This window comes from Panthera leo, chromosome A2, assembly GCF_018350215.1.
Source record: "Panthera leo isolate Ple1 chromosome A2, P.leo_Ple1_pat1.1, whole genome shotgun sequence".
Taxonomy (NCBI): domain Eukaryota; kingdom Metazoa; phylum Chordata; class Mammalia; order Carnivora; family Felidae; genus Panthera; species Panthera leo.
In genome coordinates this window covers 25,284,068-25,308,420 of record NC_056680.1, presented here as the reverse complement: position 1 = coordinate 25,308,420, position 24,353 = coordinate 25,284,068, and the positions used below count along the sequence as shown (strand labels likewise).

At 36.6% G+C, this 24,353-nt stretch overlaps 1 protein-coding gene across 11 annotated transcripts in view; it reads left to right on the top strand.

Moving 5' to 3' along the window:
• DNAH12 (dynein axonemal heavy chain 12) overlaps positions 1 to 24,353 on the top strand; it is a 208,735-nt gene that overhangs the window by 87,123 nt on the left and 97,259 nt on the right. For all 11 annotated transcript variants that reach the window (XM_042929731.1, XM_042929730.1, XM_042929732.1 and 8 more), the window contains 9 exons: positions 4,345 to 4,464; positions 6,478 to 6,666; positions 8,033 to 8,184; positions 12,576 to 12,714; positions 14,319 to 14,485; positions 17,337 to 17,592; positions 19,674 to 19,973; positions 20,522 to 20,700; positions 22,141 to 22,333. In XM_042929731.1, the coding sequence (XP_042785665.1) occupies positions 4,345 to 4,464; positions 6,478 to 6,666; positions 8,033 to 8,184; positions 12,576 to 12,714; positions 14,319 to 14,485; positions 17,337 to 17,592; positions 19,674 to 19,973; positions 20,522 to 20,700; positions 22,141 to 22,333 (1,695 nt within the window). The remainder of the gene's footprint in view (positions 1 to 4,344; positions 4,465 to 6,477; positions 6,667 to 8,032; positions 8,185 to 12,575; positions 12,715 to 14,318; positions 14,486 to 17,336; positions 17,593 to 19,673; positions 19,974 to 20,521; positions 20,701 to 22,140; positions 22,334 to 24,353) is intronic.

Genomic DNA, 24,353 nt, shown 5'->3' with positions numbered 1-24,353 from the left:
AACAGTTCTACATGTATTTCTTAGGTCCATTTGATCTAGTGTGGTTCAAATCTACTGTTTCTTTTCTGAATTTCTGTCTAGATATTCTATACCTTATTGAAAGTGGGATATTGAAATCCACTACCATTTTTATATTGCCATCAATTTCTCCTTTCAGATCTTTCAATATTTTTAATAGTTTTTTAAAGTTTTTATTTATTTATTTTGAGAGAGGGGGGAGGGGCAGAAAGAGAGGGAGAGAGAGAGAATACCAAGCAGGCTCAGCACCATCAGCACAGAACCCCACATGAGGCTCAAACTCATGAATCATGAGATCATGACCTGAGCCAAAACCAAGAGTCAGATGCTCAACCAACTGAGCCACCCAGGTGCCACCGGATCTGTCAATATTTATTTTATATACCTAGGTGCTCTGATGTTGGGTGCATATATATTTAAAATAGTTTTATCTTCCTGTTGAATTGAACTTCCGTCATTATGACATTCTTTGTCTCTAGAGACAGGTTTGCTTAAAGTCTACTATGATACGAATATAGCCCCTCGTGATTTCTGTTGGTTACCATTTTCATGGAGTATCTTTTCCTATTCCTTCACTTTCAGCCTATGTATTTCTTCTAGGCAGCATACAGTTGGATCTTGATTTTTTAAATGTTATTTATTTATTTTTGAGAGAGAGAGAGAGAGAGAGCGAGTGCGAGCAGGGGAGGGGCAGAGAGAGGAGGAGACACAGAATCCGAAGCAGTTTCAGGCTCTGAGCTGTCAGCACAGAGCACAACACTGGGCTCGAACTCACGAACCCTGAGATCATAACCTGAGCCGAAGTTAGATACTTAACTGACTGAACCACCCAGGCGCCCCTGGATCTTGGTGTTTTTTTTGTTTTTTGTTTTTGTTTTTTTATCCATTCAGCTGCTCTATCTTTTTAGTTGGGGGAGTTTAATATGTTTACATTTAAAGTAATTTTGATAGGGAGGGATTTGCTATTGCTATTTTGTTAACTGTTTTCTGTTTGTCTTGGGTTTGTTTGTGTTTTTTCGTTTGTTTCTTTTCTCTTTTGATGTCTTCCTTGGTGTTTCATTGGGTTGTTTTGTATTGATAGGTTTTGATTCTTTTTTTTGTGTGTGTGACTTCTATAGGTATTTTCTTAGTAGTTCTAAGGGGCTTATATAAAATATCTTATAGTTATAACAGTCTCTTTTTTTTTTTTTTTCAACGTTTATTTATTTTTGGGACAGAGAGAGACAGAGCATGAACGGGGGAGGGACAGAGAGAGAGGGAGACACAGAATCGGAAACAGGCTCCAGGCTCCGAGCCATCAGCCCAGAGCCTGACGCGGGGCTCGAACTCACGTACCGCGAGATCGTGACCTGGCTGAAGTCCGAAGCTTAACCGACTGCGCCACCCAGGCGCCCCTATAACAGTCTCTTTTAAGCTAATAACTTATCTTCATTTGTATTCAAGAACTCTCCACTTTACCTCCTTCCCTACTGATGTCTCAATTAGCATCTATTTATATTACATATCCATTAACATAATTTATAGTTACTTTAATACTTTTATCTTTTAACTTTTATAGCAGAATTTAAAAGTGATTTACCCACCACCATTATAGTAATATCCACCTTTGGTTTTATAGTGCTCAAGTTATACCTGAATAAACCCAGAGGTAAAATTTATTCCTGCTAAACTCTTTGGATAAAACTGTAGTAACTAAAGCTTTAAAATTCCCAATCGTTTTCCATATTTTCAAGGTATTTTAAATATGTGACTTTAAAACTCACATGTATATTTAGTATTTTATGAGAAAACTTTATATATTGTATTAGTTTCTCAGGGCTGTCGTAACAAATTACCATAAACTTGGTGGTTTAAAGCAACAGAAATTTATTCTGCCACAGTCCTGGGGCTAGAAGTTTGAAATCAAGATGTTGGCAGGGCCAAGCTTCCTCTGGAAGCTCCAAGGGAGAATCTTTATTACCTCTTCCAGCTCCTTTTGGCTCAAAGCATTCCTTGGCTTCTGGCTGCATTATTCCAGTCTCTTCCCTCATGTTCTCCTGGCCTCTACTCTGTCTCTTTACTGTGTGACTATTGTAAGGATTTAGGGTCAGATACTCCAGAATGATCTCCTCATCTTGAGATCTTTATGTCTTCCAAGACCCTTTCTCCAAATAAGATCGCATTCATGGGTTGCTGGGATTAGCACGTGGGCCTCTCTTTTCGGGGATTCAACCTACTACACACATACACTCACCACACATTAGTTACTTACACATAAGCTAATATATTGATATTGAGAAGGGAAATGGGGTTTGCAGTAGATTTTTTTCATCCTAAAATACAACTTTAGAGATAAGAAAAATACTCTGTGCACAAGAAAAAAATGAATTCCACTTTATGAAAATTTTGTGCAGTGTCTTCATAGAGAAAATATAAAGTCATTTTTCAGTTTTTTAAATTTTAAAACTTGAATGCTTCAGTTGGTGAAGCATGCAACTCTTGGTCTTGGGGTTGTGAGTTCGAGCCTCACATTGGGTGTAGAGATTACTTAAAATCTAAAGCAAAAACAAAAAACAAACTCTAATACTATATGCTGCAAATAATACAAAGTAGGCTCCATCTTTCTAATGAATAATAGATTTTTTCATAATTTATTCCCATAGTTTCCACTTCTAGTTAGTCCCCAGGATCTATTGATTTTTCTGTCCTTGCTAACTTTTATATCTGTCCTCTCCTTTCCATCCAGGTTCCTCTGACCATCCCTCCTTCCTTGTATGGTAGCCTCAGTCCTGACCTTCATAATTTCTTGCCTGAATCAATATAATAGAGCTGCTCTGGTTCCGACTATATCCTACTACCAGAATGAAGATTCCAAAACACAAATTCATTCAGTGAACTCCTGTACTTACCCTCTATTGGAACCCTCTTCCTCTTCTCAGGAGATCCTTACACACAGCCTTTAAAACCTTTCAGGATGTGACCTCTGTCTGCTTCTCAAGACTTACTTCTTGTCATTCTTCTTTTACACTCTATTCTTACATCCCACGGAATCTTCCTAACACTCCAGGTCTGCTTACACCTCCATTTCTGCGTATGTGTAGTTCCCCTGCCTTGAATATCCTTCCCCTCTGCACCTGGCTAACTGACATTTTCCTTCCAAATTTAGCGCAGCTAATCCTTTATCTGGGAAGCCTTCCTTGAATTACTCCTCTCCTAATTTCCCTTTTTATCCTATTCCCTGGATCTGGGCTAATCCAAGTGCTCTAGTGTCTTCCCCCACCCACACTTTCCTGGGACTTCCTCTGTCACGTCATTATTACATCATATTATTTTTTGTCTACTTAATTTCAATATCAGTCTTTTTCAGGGATCTTGCATTTTATTTGCATATCTCCTAGCTTGATATATAGGTATAGTATGTTTTTCATAAATATTTGTTGAAAAAAATGAATGAATGGCTGTTAGAGACTTCATTTCTGCTATCCTGAGAACACTTTATTTTCTTATAGTGTCTAGATTTCATTTCTCAGAGAATTTAGAATAAGAGTATATTATGTACAATTGTGTAATAGGATAAGCTAAGATCTCTGAGAGATGTTTTTGTCATGCCTACAGTTTAAATTCTTTACGGTTTAAATATTATAAAAACCATATGTACTTTTATCAGTTTTGATTGTATTATTTTTAATCCCCTTCACTGTTTTGCCTACCCTCCCACCCCCCTCCGCTCTAGCAACCACCGGTTTTTTCTCTACATTCAATGAAGTGTTTCTATCTTGTTGTTGTTTGTTCATTTGTTTTTTAAGAGTCCACATATGAGTGAAATCATTTGTCTTTTTCTGTCTGACTTATTTCATTTAGTATACTACCCTGTAGGTCCATCCATGTTGTTGCAAATGGCAAGATTTGATTCCTTTTCATGGCTGAGTAACACTCCATTGTATATATCCCACACATCTTCCATTCATCTGGACACTAGGGTTGCTTCCATTTCTTGTCTATTGTAAACAATACTGCAATAAACATAGCTGTGCTTTTTGAATTGGTGTTTTCATTTCCTTTGGGTAAATACCCAGAAGTGGAATTACTGGATCAGATGATAGTTCTATTTTTAATTTTTTCAGGAACCTCCACGCTGTTTTCCAGAGCAGTTACACCAGGTTACATTCTTACCAACAGTGTGTAAGGGTTCCCTTTTCCCCACATTCTTGCCAACACTTGTCATTTCTTATCCTTTTTGATACTACTTATTTTGACTGGTGTGAGGAATTTTTAAATGAATTATTTATCATTTTTTATTCTCCAAGTAAGATGAAGTCAAAGTATCTTATCCTTTTCACTTTGCAGGAACTGATTCCTACAAGTGATAGCAATGTGGTTGTATCTCTTACACGCCTCTTTGAAGTACTACTCTGTGACGTGCTGGAAAATGATCCTACAAGCAAACATATTCGTGTTTGGATTATGGTAGGTTTTATACTTAATGGGATTTTTATTCACAGAATCAAATGTGCCTCTGGAAATGATCATTGTACTGAGGAAGGCATTATAAGATCCAGAACTATTTTTTTGGTGAACACCGAAAGAATAACTGAAGATAATAATGAAGTTGCCCTGACCTGGTATTCCAACTAAAAAAAAAAACATTTTAAAGAAAGTAACATATGCCCAAATGAACCCAAACTATCCTATTCTTATGAAAGATCATAATTTGATAAACAATACGGTGACTTAATACTAACCCAGTATCAATTTAGTGAATTAATTTTGTCTTAAGGTGAAGCCAGGATGTAGGCTGCTACAAGCTGGTTCTAAGAGACCAGAAATAGGCATCCAGCTAGTGGGGGTGAGGCCAGCAGGATCCATAGAGAACGTAGTTAGGGAGGAGGCAGAGAAGGCCAAGGAACAGGACTCTGAGGGAGCCAAGGGAATAGGTTTTGTTCTCTTCCCTGCTCTGTGCTTTCATACCATTTGGCACCTTATTTGGAAATACCTTCATCTTCTCTACTGAGTCTACCTTCTCTTCTGCTCTGTGGTAAGAGTGGTTCCCTTCCATTGCTTTCCCTTCAGCTCGTTGCCACAGAAAATCTTCTACCTCCATCACCTCACATTCCAGGGTTTCCTGCTCAGCTTCCCCTCCTTTCCTCCTCTCCTTTCACCTTTATTAGAAGAAATAGAACAGACATGTTTGAAGCATAATTTATTTGTATCCCCTTTTGTCTCCCAAAGTTTGAAACTGCCTTTTACAGAACTAGTTTTTAATATTGTTCCATACCTATCAATGTTACCTGCTTATAAATTAAAAGTATTTTATGAATAGCTCACCTGTATAACCTTCATGGTATATATGTATATGTATATATGTATGTATATGTGTATATATGTGTATGTGTGTGTGCATATATATATATACACATTTTTTAAAAGTTTTATTCTGTTGGTAAGCCTAAATTCCCTCTATTTTTTTTTAATGGTTTAAAATAATTTTTAAAGACTAATATAAATTGGGGTGCCTGGGTGGCTCAGTCAGTTAAGGATCTGACTATTTTGGCTCGGGTCGTGATCTCACAGTCGTGAGATCTGGCCCCAAGTCTGGCTCTGTGCTGAGTATGGAGACTACTTAAGATATATTCTCTCTCTCTCTCTCCCACTCTCTCTCTCCCACTCTCTCTCTCTCCCTCCCTCCCTCCCCCTCCTCCCCTCCCCCGCCTCCTCTCCCTCTCCCTCTGCCTCCCCCTCAAAAAAAAAAAAAAAAGACTACTATAAATTGATACCTGGTTAAAATTTTTCTCTTGAAAATATATATAAATTTGATAGATTTTTAAACTAGATAAGGCATGTACCTAGAGTAAAATTCAAAAGGCAAAAGCAGGTTTTCTATCCATACTAGTGCCCTAGCCATTCTCAAGGCAAATACCATTACCTGCCTTAAGTAGCCTGCCGGAGGTATTTGATCCATACTCTCTTTTATGTGAATACATGTTTTATACATGTTAACATACTATGCATGCAGATTTGTACCTTTTCTCACAATATACCTTAGAGATTGTCCGTATCCGTATACTTATTGAGTTACCTTTTTAAACAGCTGCGTGTATTCCAATATGCATAGCATAATCCAATTAAATAGAGCCCTATTGAAGAACATTTGGGTCGCTCCTTATCTTTGGCTGTCACCAGCAGTGCTGCAGTAAATATTCTTATGTATACATCATTTTGACAGGTGGTAATATATTCAAGGATAAACTCCTAAAAGAGAAATTCCTAGATCACTTGGCATGGACATTTTAAATTTAGATAGATAGTGCTAGAGAAATAACGCTCTCTGTGACTTAACTGTGCTCCATTCCACTTTACCTGGACATCTGACCCTTTCTAAATATGTTAACCAGGCCTCCTTAATATGTAAAATTTTAGTTAATTTGTGAGAAATTTATTTTAAATTATTAGTTTAAATTAAAACAATTTTTTAACCAACAGGCTTCCTTCGTATTTTCTTTGATTTGGTCCGTTGGAGGGAGTTGTGATACAGAGGGTCGGATTGTTTTTGACAACTTCCTACGGTTAATCATAATGGGAAGAGACGTAAACAACCCGGTGCCAGACTCTGTGGGTAAATGGGAATGCCACTTTGATGAAAAAGGCCTAGTCTATGACTACATGTATGAGGTATGATATAAAATACTTGGTATGGTAAGTTACAAAACACAAAGTCTTGGGTCAGCAGGCAAAACTGGGTTCCCAGTTGTTTTGACCCCTGTGGTTGGTGTTTTAGTCCCTTCTCTTTAGCTTCTCCTCCTTTAACTTGTGGACAGTGTAGATAACTTTCTTTAAAGATATTTTATAATTTCAGATTTAAGTTAAATATATTTTCTCCACTTAAAAATAATAATTTACGGGTTGCCTGGGTGGCTCAGTCGGTTAAGTGTCTGAGTCTTGATTTTGGCTCACGTCATGATCTCACAGGTCATGAGTTTGAGCCCCACATCAGACTCTGTGCTGACAGTGTGGAGCCTGCTTGGGATTCTTTCTCTCTCTCTCTCTCTGCCTCTTCCCCAAACACTTGCTCTCTCTCTTCCTCTCTCAAGGATAAATGGACATTAAAAAATAATAATTTGCAAAAAGATTCTTTTAAACAGCAAGCACCTGAATAATCATTTGATTCATGCAAATTTTACTTCAGAGACATACGATCTGTGGAGGGCTTTGTTACAACTTTAACTAAATCTCGGGATTTATAGATAGAGAAGCATGCCTAGAAAGGTGAGTGGCTAGCAGAGCCAGGACTTGAATCCAGCTCTCCTGACTACTAGTGTGGAAATCTTTCCCCAACACCATGCTAATATAGAATTTTAAGAATATGGCCAGAGAGAGAGAGAGAGAGAGAGAGAGAGAGAGTTTCATCTTCATTAGTCATAGTGGGAAGTGAAAAAAAAAAATCTCTAAAACTAAAAAATCAAGAGATGATCACACAATTAGATTCTTTGAGTTGGAGGTGAATCCCAAAATGTCCAGCTTAAAGAGGCAGAGGTAGTTGCTACTGGAGAGGAGAAAACGAGAGTGGGAAACTGCTCTTTTTCTTAACCTTTGTAAAAGTTTTAACTCTAAAATATGTGCATATGTAACTTTGATAAAAATAAAAGCTAAAACCTAAAAAAAATAAGAATATGAATTACTAAAGACATATACACTCAAACTTGGAAAATTACCACCATCCAGACACATACCATATACATACACAATTTGCTGGAAAACAGGAAAAGATTTTTCAATGCCAGCCATAGCACTGAAGCAGGGGGATAATTAATCCAAAGATAAATGTGTGTTTCTTAAATAGGGTGGTGGATTCATAGGTGTTTATTAATCTACTTCATGACTATAAAATGTCATGTTATTTTAGATGAATTATTCTTACAGAAAGTTTTTATTATGATAGACTAGGGTTTTTAAAAGCGAATATGATAACAGTATGTTAAAAAGAGACTTTCAGATATCAAGTGCATGATTCTATTTTAAAACTTATGTTCTCTTGTAGTTGAAAAACCGAGGTCGCTGGGTCCACTGGAATGAATTAATTAAAAGTGCTTATCTAGGAGAAAAACATGTCAAGATTCAAGATATAATAGTCCCTACAATGGACACAATTAGATATACATTTCTAATGGATTTGAGTATTACCTATGCAAAGTAAGAAATTCTTATGAAAATGCATTTTAAATATAACAGTGCCATTCTAATAGGATCATAGGATTTTTGAAGTAAACTTAAAGGTAATCCATTTTCAGATAATGGAGACCCTCGGGGACTAATTGACATGCTAGCAGTGACCTCTGTTACTAGTGGTAAACCTAGAATCCAGGTTTTTCTCCTGCCTACTCCAGAAAATTACCCGCCATATTTGTTGCCTCATAAACCACTTTATATTTCTTGTATTTGTAACAGCAGACTAAAAGTCAGTTGCAGTTGGTGAATGGTGTGCATTCTACTCACAAGTTCAATATGCTCCTGAGTATCAGACACACTATGATCCACAACCTCCCACTTAGAATTTTTCAAGTATGTCCTATGCCAGTTAGTTCTTCATAGCTTAAGATGAACGTGGAGATCTCAGACTTAAATCAGAAGAGCCCATCAAAGAAGAGGACAGGAAACTGATCAAAAGTCTAGTCTGTACTGTAGGCATATTCATACCATCTTTCTTAATAACATTTCTGTAGTTATTTTTCTTTTAAAACATTAGGCATAATTTATCATTGATGCTATTTAAATGAGACAAGCTTACATAGTGTGCATGAATGTCATGGTTTATTTGTTTTTGATGAAGAACCTGTTTTTACGTGAATTTTGTGACAATTTTATCTTTTTAATTAAAGAAGAAACAGAAAAAAATAGCCCGTGAGGTACATTATTTCTATTGTTAGATTAAAAAATTTTTTAATCCAGTATAATTAACATACAGTGTTATACGTTAGTTTCAGGTTTACAATATAGTGATTCAAAACTTCTATACATTACTCAGTGCTTATTTGTTAAAATTTTACACGTAGAGGCTAATATTGAAAAGAAAAAGGAACGGAAGGCACTTGCCAATTCTGGGGATATCCTAGTATAAGAATTCTTTTCCCCTTTTGTGCCATGAACCATTTGTCAGAATAATGCTTTTTTAAAATGTTTTTATTATTTTTTAGGATAATGCTTTTAAATGAATACATACAAATACAAAATTGTGAAGGAAAGGACATATTGAAATACATTTACTAAAATATTGAACAAATTTGACCTATGTTTGTGTAATTCATGTTTGTTAACACATTAAGATCGATGATCTAGCAGTGAGTCTGATGCCCATCACAATTTTGAAGAAGTAATAAGCATAAGTGATATTTTTGAGATACCTGTAACCATTGTAATATTTAGAATATTATCTGTGATTTCTATTGGTGACAAAGACACAGGTACTATTGATACAATTGCTCCATTTTAGTTAAGGATAGTAAAAGCAAAGATACAACTTTTTTGTCATCCAAGTTCACAGATTCTCTGAACGCTAAGAATTTCTTCCATTGGTCCTGGGCCCCAAGTTAAGAACAGTATTTTATTTTATTTATTTTTTAATTTTTTTAATGTTTGTTTATTTTTGAGAGACAGAGCATGAGCAGGGGAGGGGCAGAGAGCGAGGGAGGCACAGAATACAGAGCAGGCTCGAGGCTCTGAGCTGTCAGCATGGAGCCCGAGGTGGGACACAAACTCACAAACTGCGAGATCATGACCTGAGCAGAGGTCAGATGCTCAACCAACTGAGTCACCCAGGTGCCCCAAGAACAGGATTTTATTAAAAAAAATTTTTTAAACAAATAGTTGTCTATAAGGCAAGTGTTACTCAGACTGAAACATGTAGATGAAGTTTCAGGGGCCACCATAGTTCTTTTTTTTTTTTTTTTTCTAATTTCTATTTAATTTATTTTTTTAATTTACATCCAAGTTAGCATATAGTGTAACAATGATTTCTGGAGTAGATTCCTTAATGCCCCTTGCCCTTTTAGCCTGTCTCCCTTCCCACAACCCCTCCAGCAACCCTCTGTTTTCCATATTTAAGAGTCTCTTATGTTTTTGTCCCCCTCCCTGTTTTTATATTATTTTTGCTTCCCTTCCATTATGTTCATCTGTTTTGTATCTTAAAGTCTTCATATGAGTGAAGTCATATGATATTTCTCTTTCTCTGACTGACTTATTTTGCTTAGCATAATAGCCTCTAGTTCCATCCACGTAGTTGCAAATGGCAAGATTTCATTCTTTTTGATTGCTGAGTAATACTCCATTGTATATATATATACCACATCTTCTTTATCCATTCATCCATTGGTAGACATTTGGGCTCTTTCCATACTTTGGCTATTGTTGATAGCAGTGCTGTAAACATTGGGGTATGTGTGACCTTATGAATCAGCATTCCTGTATCCTTTGGGTAAATTCCTAGTAGTGGAACTCCTGGGTCATAGGGTAGTTTTATTTTTAATTTTTTGAGGAACCTCCATACTGTTTTCCAGAGTGGCTGCACCAGCTTGCATTTCCACCAGCAGCACAAAAGAGATCCTCTTTTTCCGCATCCTCGCCAACATCTGTTGTTGCCTGAGTTGTTAATGTTAGCCATTCTGACAGGTGTGAGGTGGTATCTCCTTGTGGTTTTGATTTGTATTTCCCAGATGATGAGTGATGTTGAGCATTTTTTCATGTGTCGGTTGGCCATCTGGATGTCTTCTTTGGAGAAATGTCTATTCATGTCTTTTGCCCATTTCTTCACTGGATTATTTGTGTTTTGGGTGTTGAGTTTGAGAAGTTCTTGATAGATTTGGATACTAACCCTTTATCTGATATGTCATTTGCAAATATCTTCTCCCATTCTGTTGGTTGCCTTTTAGTTTTGCTGATTTTTCCTTCGCTGTGTAGAAGCTTTTTATTTTGATGAGATCCCAATAGTTCATTTTTGCTTTTGTTTCCCTTGCCTCTGGAGACGGGTTGAGTAAGAAGTTGCTGTGGCCAAGGTCAAAGAGGTTTTGCCTGCTTTCTCCTCAAGGATTTTGATGGCTTCCTGTCTTACATTGAGGTCTTTCATCCATTTTGAGTTTATTTTTGTGTATGGTGCAAGAAAGTGGTCCAGGTTCATTCTTCTGCGTGTCACTGTCCAGTTTTCCCAGCACCACTTGCTGAAGAGATTGTCTTTATTCCATTGGATATTCTTTCCTGCTTTGTCAAAGATTAGTTGGCCATATGTTTGTGGGTCCATTTCTGGGTTCTCTATTCTGTTCCATTGATCTGAGTGTCTGTTCTTGTGCCTGTATGGGCCACTGTAGTTCTAAAAGAACTTTAATTTTATGGTGCTTCAGTGATAATTTTTAAAATTAATATTAGCATAATTTGGGTCCCTTAGATGACCGTGTACAACAGGACACTGCTTCTCAGCTTTAGCATCCATCCTTGTGTTTGTCTTTATGTATTGTGGGGTGCCAAATTATCACTCAGAGTGTCGGTATTTAATTTTTAATTCTAAACAAGATTTCCACTGTGATTCCCCACAGTTCTGTGGACATAAATTCATAGGATTTTTTTTTCCTTTTTAAATTAGTTATGATCACTCAAGAATGAGAAACCCTGGGGCTTCTGGGTAGCTTAGTCAGTTAAGTTTCTGACTTTGGCTCAGGTTCATGGATTTGAGCCCCACATCCAGCTCTCTGTTGTCAGCACAGAGCCTGCTTCAGATCCTCTGTTCCCCTATCTCTCTGCCCCTCCCCACTTGTACTCTCTCTCTCTAAAATAAATAAAACATTAAATAAAAAAAAGAATGAGAAACTCTGCTTGAGGCCCCACTGAATTGAGAACTCCTTAGAGTTTACTTTTAGACAAGTGTTTCTTTTTTTTAAATTTTTTAATGTTTATTTATTCTTGAGAGAGAGACAGTGTTTGAGTGGGGGAGGGTGAGAGAGAGAGGGAGACACAGAATCTGAAGCAGGCTCCAGGCTCTGAGCTGTCAGCACAGAGCCTGACGTGGCGCTTTAGACAAATGTTTCTAAAGGCTATTCTAAAATGCTATTTTAGATTTTAAAATCCGGTTAAGAGGTATATATCACTATTAGCTTTAGACTTCATGGTCACCTAGTTTTTACTAACAGTGAAACAGCCTAATCCTGTCTTAATGTCTCACCTTATTAGTCTCTTCCACATTGCACCCGCTTGCCCGTAACTCCAACTGAAAGTACAAAAATACATCCCTTTTCTGAGGAGACAAGCTTTAGCTTTCTTTTCTGAAAAGCAAAGCATGTTATTACTTGTTTATGAGTGGTTTTGCATATAGTAATGTTACATCTGTCCAAATAATAGTTTGATACTATTAAAGTCTCAGTAACAGTAAACGAAGTGTGTGCCAGTCCTCACTTTTTTTCCAGTCTTACATGATTAAAACATGAATTTTTAGATGAAGGTGATTTGATTATTTAAGTTTGCAACCAATTTCAGCCTTCTTCAGTAAAAATGTTATTCTGTCTTTTTCCCTTTCAAATGATATGTTCATTGTTTTCATAAAGGCCATTGCTTTTTGTGGGTCCAACCGGTACAGGAAAATCAGTGTATGTGAAGGATAAACTAATGAATCACTTGGAAAAGGACCAGTATTTCCCTTTTTATATTAATTTCTCTGCACGGACCAGTGCCAACCAGGTTCAGGTTAGTTTAAAGCCAGAAACATGGGTCAATAATGAACTTTTTTACCTTACTTGATTAGTTTTTAAAATTGTATATTAAGGGTGGGAGGGAGGGGAGGGTGGGTGATGGGTATAGAGGAGGGCATCTTTTGGGATGAGCACTGGGTGTTGTATGGAAACCAATTTGATAAATTATGAGCAGCTGTGTAAATCTTCTATAAATTTAAGTAAAACTAAAGAACTCTTGGTTTTTGCATTATAAGTAAGTTTCTGGGTTTTTTTTTAAATTTTTTATTTAGTTTTGAGAAAGAGCACAAGTGGGAGCAGGGGAGGGACAGAGAGAGGGGAACAGAAGGTTCTAAGTGGGCTCTGTGCTGACAGCAGGGAGCCAGATGTGGGGCTCCATGACCTGAGTGGAAGTCAGGGGCTTAATTGCTTAATCAGCTGAGCCACCCAGGCACCCCTATAAGTAAGGTTTTAAAAACAAGTTTTAAGGCAAAAGTTCAAGAGAGCATTTTTTAAAAAATTTATGTTCCCATCTGTATTAATTAAATTTTGGGGTTGAATATTGATTTTTATTTTAAACTTGCCTATTTAAAAACAAAGGATAAGAGGCACCCCAGTTGAGGCGCCTGGGTGGCTCAGTCAGTTAAGTAACCAACTCTTGATTTTGGCTCAGATCATGATCTTACGGTTCCTGGGATGGATCCCCACGTCTGGCTCTGTGCTGACATTAGTGGGGACTGCTTGGGATTCTCTCTCTTCTGCTTTCTCTGCCCCTTCCTTGCTCACGCACACATGTGTGCACTCTCTCTCAAATAAATTTTGAAAACATAAAAGGACACCAACATAATAATGTTGGAACCACATTCAAAGGAACATTTTTGCATGATTGCTAAATTATTGAGCTTTGTCATCCTTTTTTATAAGCACCAGAAGAAGCCACAGTTGATTTCTTAACTGCAGAAGACACCGGGGGAGAGAAAGAGAGAATAAGAAATTTCAACTGTTCTTTTTAAACTTTCCTAGAGGGTCCCTAAGGGTGTTTACTGCCTACTGAAGCTCTGTCCATGAAAGATCTTTCAAACTGTGGATTTTTGTATGATCTTAGGTGACAATAGGTGACAGGAACCTAGCAGCTGGGCATCCCCATCTTTGTGCCAAGTTTAAAGTACTGCATGAGACCCTTTCTAGTCACCATTTTAATCATCCATGCCTAAATTCATGTGTGTCCATTCTCACCTGACCTATGGGACTCATTTCTGTTGTTTTAAGCCTACAGAATTCCCTTAATTTCAGAGTCGTATAAATTTAGATTCATGCTTTTAGACATTAAGTTAAAGTTAATAGGTATGTTGGGGTATCCAATGAGGAAAATATTTTGCATTTGTGTGCAATATAAATATATAAATAGGTATGTATGTAACAATTCTGAGCCCGTAGAAGAATTTCAGTAAATGCTTTTTGATGTTGAATATAAGGTTTGATATCACCCTAAAAATGAATAAATATAAACACACAAGAGTGCTTCTTGTCATTATTTCCTTATACAATTAGACTGTAAATTCTTTTTTTTCCCCCTAATGTTAAGTATGGCTTTAAATACTACTCTTCTTTATATTTTAGAATATTATTATGGCTAGATTGGATAAAAGACGCAAAGGAGTTTTTGGACCACCTATGGGAAAGAAGTGTGTAATTTTTATAGATGACATGAATATGCCTGCATTGGAGAAATACGGAGCTCAACCTCCTATTGAATTATTACGACAATTTTTTGACTGTGGGAACTGGTAACTATTTAACTCAAGTTTTAATTAGCCATGCTAAAGTCATTTTTGTTCTCTTTTTCTATTTGACTCACATCAAAGTAATACATGTTTTCAATATTTATGGAAAAAAATGGTTGCTTAGATTTTCCTCTACAGAAATTTTTAGAAGACTTTTCTATACCTTTTGATGACATTCTGTCCTCTGAACATGTGAGTTAGATTACTGGGATGGGTAATCCGGTATTGGAAATGTATTTATTCAATAATGTAGTAAACTCTTTCCTTTTCAACTATTATTTTCAGTCACTGAAAATAACTTACAGATTACATCTTTCAAAGTTCCATTCTCCCAGGGCTGAGAATTTGTGGGTAGGCTTCAAACTAAGGAACCATAATCAGCACCCTATGCCTCTGCTGCTTTAAATTTCTGTATTTTATGTGACTGCCATATCTTTGAGATAGGACTGCCATATCTTTGAGAAAGATTTGTCAAAAACATTTTGGTTTTGACAGCAATTTCATAGATAATTCTTCCGCTCCCTCCATCCCATTTTTATGATGATATGATTATTTTCCAATATGTGAGATATTGTATTTTTTAGTTAGGATTAGTAATTCTTCATTCCCTCCTCTTAAATATACTTCCCTAAGGCCCCAGTATGCATGGTTTTTCGTTTGTTTATTTGTTTGTTAATCAAAGGCAAGGGTAGACTAATGTTGAAGCTAAGTCATATTTTTGAAATACATTTTTGTTATTACTACAGACCCTTGGAATCCTGCCTCCAGGAGATAACTCCTATTCCTTCAAGGTGTTTTTTTTCTATACAAATACATTTTTATTTAAACATTTTTTTTAACGTTTATTTATTTTTGGGACAGAGAGAGACAGAGCATGAACAGGGGAGGGGCAGAGAGAGAGGGAGACACAGAATCGGAAACAGGCTCCAGGCTCCGAGCCATCAACCCAGAGCCCGACGTGGGGCTCGAACTCACAGACTGCGAGATCGTGACCTGAGCTGAAGTTGGATGCTTAACCGACTGAGCCACCCAGGCGCCCCTACATTTTTATTTTAAAAAACAGACATGTTATACAATGTTTTAGAACTTATTTTCACTTAAAAATTTATCTTGAGCACCTATTCATGTTGTTTATTTCATTCATTTTATTGGCCTTTTATTTTTTCATTTCATTGGCTTTTAATACAATTTAGTTGTGTAGATCCTGCCATAATTTATTTAACAAGCCCCCTACTGATAGTTATTAGGGTTGTTGCCAAAAACCAAGTCATATTTTCATACTTTTTGTTAGGAGTACTATTAGACTGAGGACTGCCTATATAGATTTCTCCCACATTCCCTGCCCCCTTTTTGTAAGAACTTCAATATTAAAGGACTTAATTGCCTGTTAGAAATAGGCACATTTTCACTCTGGTTCCAACTAAGTTGAGCCATTTATATATTCCTTTCTGATTAAAACTTCTTTGGAGCTTTGCTATTCCCCCATTGTGTCTCTCTTTACATAACAAAAGCATTACAGGTACTATTTAGGCATCTTTATGTGCTCTGAAGATAAGATCTGAGATGCGAAAACAAAATCAGGACTTTGCTGTAAGTAACCGGATGACTATATGATTTATTGTTCGGACTGGGACATTCCTAAGCACAAAAGGGGAGTGTTATTAATAATGACTCCAGGCAAGCACAAACCAGAATTGTCCTAGGCAAAATGGCATATGTGGTCACCCTACCTATAACCAGCTACAAACAAGAATGATCTCTCATCCATGCTTCTGGATTTGGAGTGAGGGAGGAAAAAGTAGAGAGTCAAACTGGAAAGGGAAGGGTAAAATGAAAGGACATTATAGATACCCAGAATTTGGCAACAGAATCAGTGTCACTGGAAGGAGAAATAGGACACTGCTTTAAAAAACATTCTCTTCTGGGGTCCGTGGGTGGCTCAGTTGGTTAAGCATCCGACTTAGCTCAGGTCATGATCTCGCGGTCAGTGAGTTCCAGCCCCGCGTTGGATTCTGTGCTGACAGCTCAAAGCGTGGAGACTCCTTTGGATTCTGTGTCTCTGGCTGTCTCTGCCCCTGCCCCACTTGCACTCTGTCTCTCTCAAAAATACATAAACATTAAAAAACACACACCACACACATTCTCTTCACAGACTGGTGGTTGCCTGAGGCAGGGGTTGGGGGATGGGTGAAATAGGTGAAGGGAGTCATAAGGTACAAATTTCCAGTTATATAATGGGTAAGTCTGAGGGATGTAATGGATAGCATGGTGAATATAGTTAATAATACTGTATTGCATATTTGAAAGTAGCTAGGAGAGTGGATTTTGAAAGTTATCACAAGAAATATTTTGTCATCATGTGTAGTGGTGGATGTTAACTTGACTTACTGGGGTAATTGTTTTGCAATATATACAAATATGGAATCATTATGTTGTGCACCTGAAAGGAATATAATGTTATATCAAATAAAAAAATATTTTTAATTATTTTTGTTTTTCTACTCCAAGCATTTTCTAGGGTTCTTCCCTTTATTTATTTAAAACAAATTTTAAATGTTTGTTTATTTTTGAGAGAGAGAGGCAGGGGAGGGGCAGAGAGAGGGAGACAGAATCCGAAGCAGGCTCCAGGCTCTGAGCTGTAGGCATGAAGCCCAATGCAGGGCTGAAACCCACGAACCAGGAGATCATGACCTGAGCTAAAGTTGGACACTCAACTGACTGAGCCATCCAGTACCCCTAGGGTTCTTTCTTTTAGAGACACTAAAATCAGATTACATTTCTAGGCAGATCAACATTTCATTCTATCTTTACTGGCTTATAACTGATTGCTTTGGAATTTTTATGTGCTTTCAAGGTATGACCTTAAGGATACAAGTAAAATCACATTGGTTGACATAGAGCTGATGGCTGCCATGGGCCCTCCAGGTGGTGGAAGAAATCCAGTCACTCCTCGTTTTATTCGACATTTCAACATCTGCTCTATTAATACTTTCAGTGACGAAACTATGGTCCGAATCTTCTCCTCAATTGTAGCATTCTACCTTAGGACTCATGAGTTTCCTCCAGAGTACTTTTTAATTGGGAACCAACTTGTCAGTGGGACAATGGAGGTGAGCAAATAATGCAATATAAAATGTTTTAGTATTTCATATATTCCTCATTTGGTCCTTTTTTTTTTTTTTAACATTTTTTTCTTAGTCATTTACTTTGGTCTTCGGTATCTAAGAAACTGTTAAGGAGGCTTGAGAACAGGAAGATCAGAGGCTTTGAAATCAGGGAATCTAACTGGGTTTGAGCCTTGATTGCTATTTCCTAGCTATAAGTGGCCTAGAGAAAGTAATTTGAACTTCTAGAAACTCAGTTTTTTAATCACTAACATGGAAGATAGCACCTATTTCACAAGGTTGTTATAAGGAAATAATTTAGAATCAGTATCTGCCACACCACAGGGGTTTCCCTAATTGTTAGGTTTCTACCCTGGTGTTTATTAATTTTCTTTTTCTTCCCTTCTAATCTGCATGTTTGTCTTTAAAAAGAAATAGAGGGAGTGCCTGGCTGGCTTATTTGGTAGAGCATGCAACTCTTGATCTTGGGGTTGTGAGTTCTAGCCCCACATTGGGCATAGAGCCTAGATAGATAGATAGATAGGGAAATAAATAGGTGAGATAGATAGGGAGATAAATAGGGGAGATAGGGAGATAGGGAGATGGTGAGGGTGGGGGACTTTAGCTTATGAATGCATCCTTTTTAGTCATACAACATAATTTAGGAGTAGCAGTGAAAAAATATAATAGTAAGGAAACACAAGGGTGGGAACAGAAAACAAGACTGCCTAATGGCTTTGCATAATTCAGGGTGTGTTATCTGCCTCTACTCAGAGGGCATAGCCAGCCTCATCACCAATGGTAAAACGGAAAATTGTATAGAAGGTAAGTGAGTGATAGATCACTGAACTAAGCTTTCTGGAGCGTTGATAAAGTGGGGTTCACTGTGGGATCACTGCAACCAGAAGCACAACACTCCCTAGAATCATTCCATCAGTTTCCGAGAGCATTGTGTCTTTCTGAAGTTTCTCCCTTACTCTGGTGGAAAATTTGTGCTGTTAAAATAGAGAAACTATGAGCAAAGGGATAGTGCATTGAAAGTACTAAACTTATTCTGATACAGAAAAGTTCTTCTATTTATAAAATATGTTATATGTATTTCAGACATCTCCTGGAAAAAGAAGGGAGTTGGTGAGGCAGAAAGGGATCCTTTTTTTTTTTTTTTTTTTTTTTGAAGCATTTTAGACCTACCACATTGCAGATGCTGGGAGGGGGGGATAATCATAGAACACAGACAAATAAAAAAATAATTTCACTTGAGGTTTTCTGGGGGGCTATATTATAAAAAGACTTAATTTACTTATAGAAAATATTCAAGTTTATTTGGTGAATTTAGCAAATAGTAAAAACATACATTATTTCCATATTATAGCCAATTGAGATAGAAGGGAGAAGAGGCAGAGAGAAAATAAGAGCAAAGGGAAGGAAGAGGATACATTGATTTGTTTTGAAGTCAAGGGTAGCCAAAGGAAATTGTTTCATCCTAGCCCCCATTTGGAATGATTCAGAATGAGTTATCTGGTTTCACTCTCTACTAAAGTTTTTGCTAATTATTTAATCACAGGTCATTCAGCTTTAAATGGAACAACTGTAATAACTGGGAAATAAATGCATGGTCACTTCATGGGCTTGGATGGAATTTGATAATATTAAGTTTCTTCGACTTCATAATGCCTGCTATAAACCAAAATAAAAAAAAAAAAGCTGTGTGCCATGCTAGACTGGGTACTATACAATTTTCTAAACCAATATAATTTTTTTAAGTTTATTTACTTATTTTGAGAGAGATCATGAGAGCATGTGTGTGAGCAGAGGAGGAGCAGAGAGAGAGGGAGAGAGAATCCCAAGCAGGTTCTGTGCTGTCCAGTAGTGTGGAGCCCAATGTGGGGCTCAATCTCACAAAACCGTGAGATTATGACCTGAATTGAAAGCAAGAGTCAGACACTTAACCAGCTGAGCCACCCAGGTGCCCCCAAACCAATATAATCTGATAGGATAAATAAAATATTTCATATTATATACTATTTGTTACATGACTTTGCTTATTATAATCGTTATATTGTTCCATTGTTGTTTTTCATATGCAGGTATATAAACAATCCATGGAAAATCTTTTGCCCACTCCCACAAAATCCCATTACACTTTCAACTTGCGGGATTTTTCACGTGTCATCCGGGGCTGCTTACTCATTGAAAAAGATGCTGTGGAGAGCAAACACACCATGACCCGCTTGTTTGTGCATGAAGTTCTCCGGGTGTTTTATGACCGCCTCATTAATAACGAGGATCGATACTGGCTGTTCAATTTAATCAAAGCTGTTATAAAGGACCATTTTAAAGAATCATTTGATGGTGTCTTTTCACATTTGAGGAGAGATAATGCACCTGTGAGTATATTTAGTGATTGTATACATATTAAGTTAAAACAGTACAATAGCATGAACTGTGACAATCAACCTATCTTTAAAAAATACTGTCTCCTCTTAACAATCAAATTCTTTTCACTTCCCTCAATGATAGGTGTTTATTTTGAGAAGATTTGTCTTCAGGGGAAATATATATGTAACATAGAAGTTATTTAAAGAATAAAACCTTATATGATAGGGATTAAATGATATAATAAATGCAAAGTACTTAACATGGTGACCATCCCTTAGTAACTACTCAATAAGTGAGAGTCACTCAGAATGACTTTTCTAGGCTCTTGGGGGAAAATCTTATATAACAGAAAAATTTCTGTTCTTTTTGTTTTTTGAGGATATAATATAATTTTAGGAATTAATTTTATAAGTACATTATTTACCTCTCCATTTAAAAGAATTATTTAACTGATAATCATCCTATAACATAGATAAAACAAAATTTTATGTAATATTTCTTTCAATTTATTTTATAAAATGTTGAATTTTGTAACGTGTTGATTTTCATTCTATAGATTTCTGAAGGAGACTTGAGAAATCTCATGTTTGGTGATTATATGAATCCTGATCTTGAAGGAGACGACAGACTTTATGTTGAAATTCCAAATATTCATCATTTTAGTGACATTGTGGAACAATGCTTAGATGAGTATAATCAAACTCACAAGACAAGAATGAATCTTGTCATTTTTAGGTACCTACATTTGGTGTTCATGGTGGAAATTGCTATTTGTAAAATTTTTCTGTGAAATACTTAAAATGTATGAAAAGATATAAAGAAAAATATGGTAGATAATCTTGTACTGGTCATGCAGCTTAAGACATAAAAAATTAGAAATTTATTTGAAGTCCCTTGTGTAGTCAATCCTGTCTCTCTGCATCCCCATCATACCCTGTAGGAGTAAAAGGAACTCATGTCATGTGCTTTTTACTACACATGTGTGTTCCTAAATATATATGCACAGTCTTATTTAGCATGTTTAATTTTTTTAAAGAGTTGTCTTCTTTTTTTTTTGAGAGACAGAGCCTGAGCAGGGCAGGGGCAGAGAGAGGGAGATAGAATCTGAAGCAGGCTCCAGGCTCTGCTCTGATCTGTCAGTACAGAGCCCAATGTGGGGCTCAAACCTGCAAACTGGGGAATCATGACCTGAGCTGAAGTCAGATGCTTAACTGACCAAGCACCCAGGTGCCCCTGATTTTGCATGTTTAAAACTTTTATAAATAATATACTGTATACATTCTTCAGGTTTTTTCCATATTGTTTGTGAGAGTCACAACAAATGAGTTTTTACTACTAACACAATGTGGTCATTCTTCTGAGATGGACTTTTAGGTGACTTTCTAGTTTTTGCAGTTATAAAAAAAAGATTTGAATATTCATGTCTCTTTGGGTACATGTGTTAGAATTTCTCTAGGTTATATTCCTAAAAGTGAAATTATTGTATTATGGTGTGTAAGGATCTTCCACTTTACTAAGTTTTGCTGAAGTATCTTCAAAAATGATTAAGAGTTTCCATTGTTCTTCACCCTTGCCAACACTAGGATTGCCAGACTTGGTAAGTTTTGCCAATCTAAAGGAGAGTGGAATGGTATCTCACTGTGGCTCCAATTTTAATTTCCCTAATTACTAATGAGGCTGGGTCTTCACAGAAATTGTTAATTTTGTAGATAACTGATTTTCTATTTCTCACATATAAATCCTAGTATTAAAAGATTGAAGAGGGGTTCCTGGCTAGTTCAGTTGGTAGAGCGTGTGACTCTTGATCTTGGAGCTGTAGGTTCAAGCCTCACGTTGGGTGTAGGTATTACTTAAAAATAAATTTAAAAAAAAGATTGAAGAGATGTTTTTAACAAAAACAGTGATATGCTTTCAGTATAAGTGGTTACAACTGCATTTCATTTCTATAATTTGTACATTACAGTTCCTGAATTTGTACTTTAGTTTTCCTTTGCATCAAATGATTCAATGGTAACATCTTTTGAAAAACCGCACTTTTTGACGATTATCTCTTTAAAATTAGGGTAATAACATGGGATAGCAAAGTTCATCCTTCCAAGAATATAAAATAATAGTTACCTGTAAATATACATTTACATTCGTGTTTTCAAGTATAATAATATTGATATCTCATAGGTATGTATTGGAACATTTATCACGAATATGTCGAATTCTAAAGCAGTCAGGTGGAAATGCCTTGCTTGTTGGACTTGGAGGCAGTGGTCGTCAATCTTTAACCCGTCTGGCTACATCCATGGCAAAAATGCAGATTTTCCAACCAGAAATTTCTAAAAGCTATGGTATGAATGAGTGGAGAGAGGATTTGAAGGTAAAATTATGAAGAAACCTGATGTCTAAAATAATTATCAGTGCTGTGAAGAGAGAGCCAACCTGTATAGCTGTGTGCTGACTACGTTGGTGATGATGATAATATTATCCATAGAGCAGTAACTGTGTGTGCTGAGCACTGCTCTAAGTGCTTTAAATACGCGATCTCATTCTGTAGGTACAACAATTCAGTGAAGCAGGTATGGTTGTCTCTGTTTTACTGATGAGGAAACTGAAGTTGAGGGAAGGTATCCACAGCAGAGCAGGATTTATCATTTGTCTTTTCCACTGCAGCTGCTGATTCTATCTTTATTCTAGTTCAGAGAGATCTCATTTCCAATAAATGTATGTTTTCCAGCAGATTGTTAAACGTGAACCCTGATGGTGATGATGATGTCATTAATGTTGCCCAATTAATGTTGCTTTCCCAGTAACCAATAGAATAGTGGGGTAGATGCCTGGGGCTTCGTCCTCACATGCCTCACATCCCTCACAGAAGGGAGATGATGCAAAATGAAAAATAGAAAGATTGATGGACTTTTTTCACTTACACTCACCCTCACATATGAAGTTTCTATAGCCTAAAAGTTAGCCTAGAGAGCTGGATATGGAAGTGGTAGAATCCAAGCTGATATCAAAGAGGTTTATGTAGACACAGAGCAAAAAATTACAGTGTTTCTTTTTCTGCTCTCACTTTAGAGGAAAATTTTTGATACATTTACTACCAAATGAACTAACAGATTGAGAAAGCAGCCTTCTTCAGTAGATAGAACATAGACTTTAAGTTAGGCAGACTCAGTTTTAATTACTGCTTTGCATGTTTTGTTAGCTATCTTGAGCATGTTACTAAATCTATTTGTACTTTAATTTTTCATTTTTAAATGTTTATTTTTGAGAGAGAGAGAGACAGAGAGAAACAGAGCATGAGTGGGAGAGGGGCAGAAAGAGAAGGAGACACAGAATCCAAAGCAGGCGCCAGGTTCTGAGCTGTCAGCACAGAGTCCGACACGGGGCTTGAACCTGTGAACTGGGAAATCGTGACCTGAGCCGAAATTGGACAGTTAACTGACTGAGCCACCCAGGCGCCCCACTTCATTCATTTTTAAGAATTTATTTTAGGTTATACAACTTGTTGGCAAACAATTGTTAATAGTATTCTACTCAATTAATTAATTAATTTATTTATTTATTTATTTATTTATTATTTTTTTAATTTTTAATTTTAGAGTGAAAGGAGTGCACACAAGCAGGGGTGAGGGGCAGAGAGGGAGAGAGAGAATCGTAAGCAGGCTCCACACTCAGCGTGGAGCCTGACACAAGGCTTGATCCTATGACACTGAGATCATGACCTTAGCCAAAATCAAGAGTCAGACCCTCAAACAACAGAACCATCCATGCTCCCTCTTATAATCCTTTTTAATTTTTGTAGCATGGGTTGTAATGTCCCCTCTTTCATTTCTAATTTTAGTTATTTGAATCTTCTTTCTTTTTTCTTAATCTTGCTAGATTTTATTAATTTTGTTGGTTAAAAAAAACCCTCTAAGTTCCACTGATTTTTTTTCCTACTGATTTTTTTAATCCCCTATTTTGTTTACCTCTCATCTTTATTGCTTCCTTTTTCTTGCTAGCTTTGGATTTGGTTTATTCAATTTTTGAGGGTCTATGAGGTGTAAAATTAGACTGTTGACTTGAGATCTTTCTTCTGTTTTGATGTGTTTGCAGCTATAAACTTCCCTCTTAGCACTGCTTTTGCTGCATTTCCTAAGTTTTGGTATGTTGACTTTTCATTTTCATTTGTTTCAAGAAATTTTCTAATTTCCCTTGTGATTTCTTCTTTGATCTATTGTTTAATAGTGTGTTAATTGCCATGAATTTGCAGATTTTCCAGTTTTCCTTCTGTTGATTCATAGTTTCATTCCATTGTGATTAGAACAGGTGCTTGATTTGGTATCAGTGTTCTTAAATTTGTTAAGACTTGTTTGTGGCATAATATGTGATCTGTCCTGGAGAATGTCCTATGT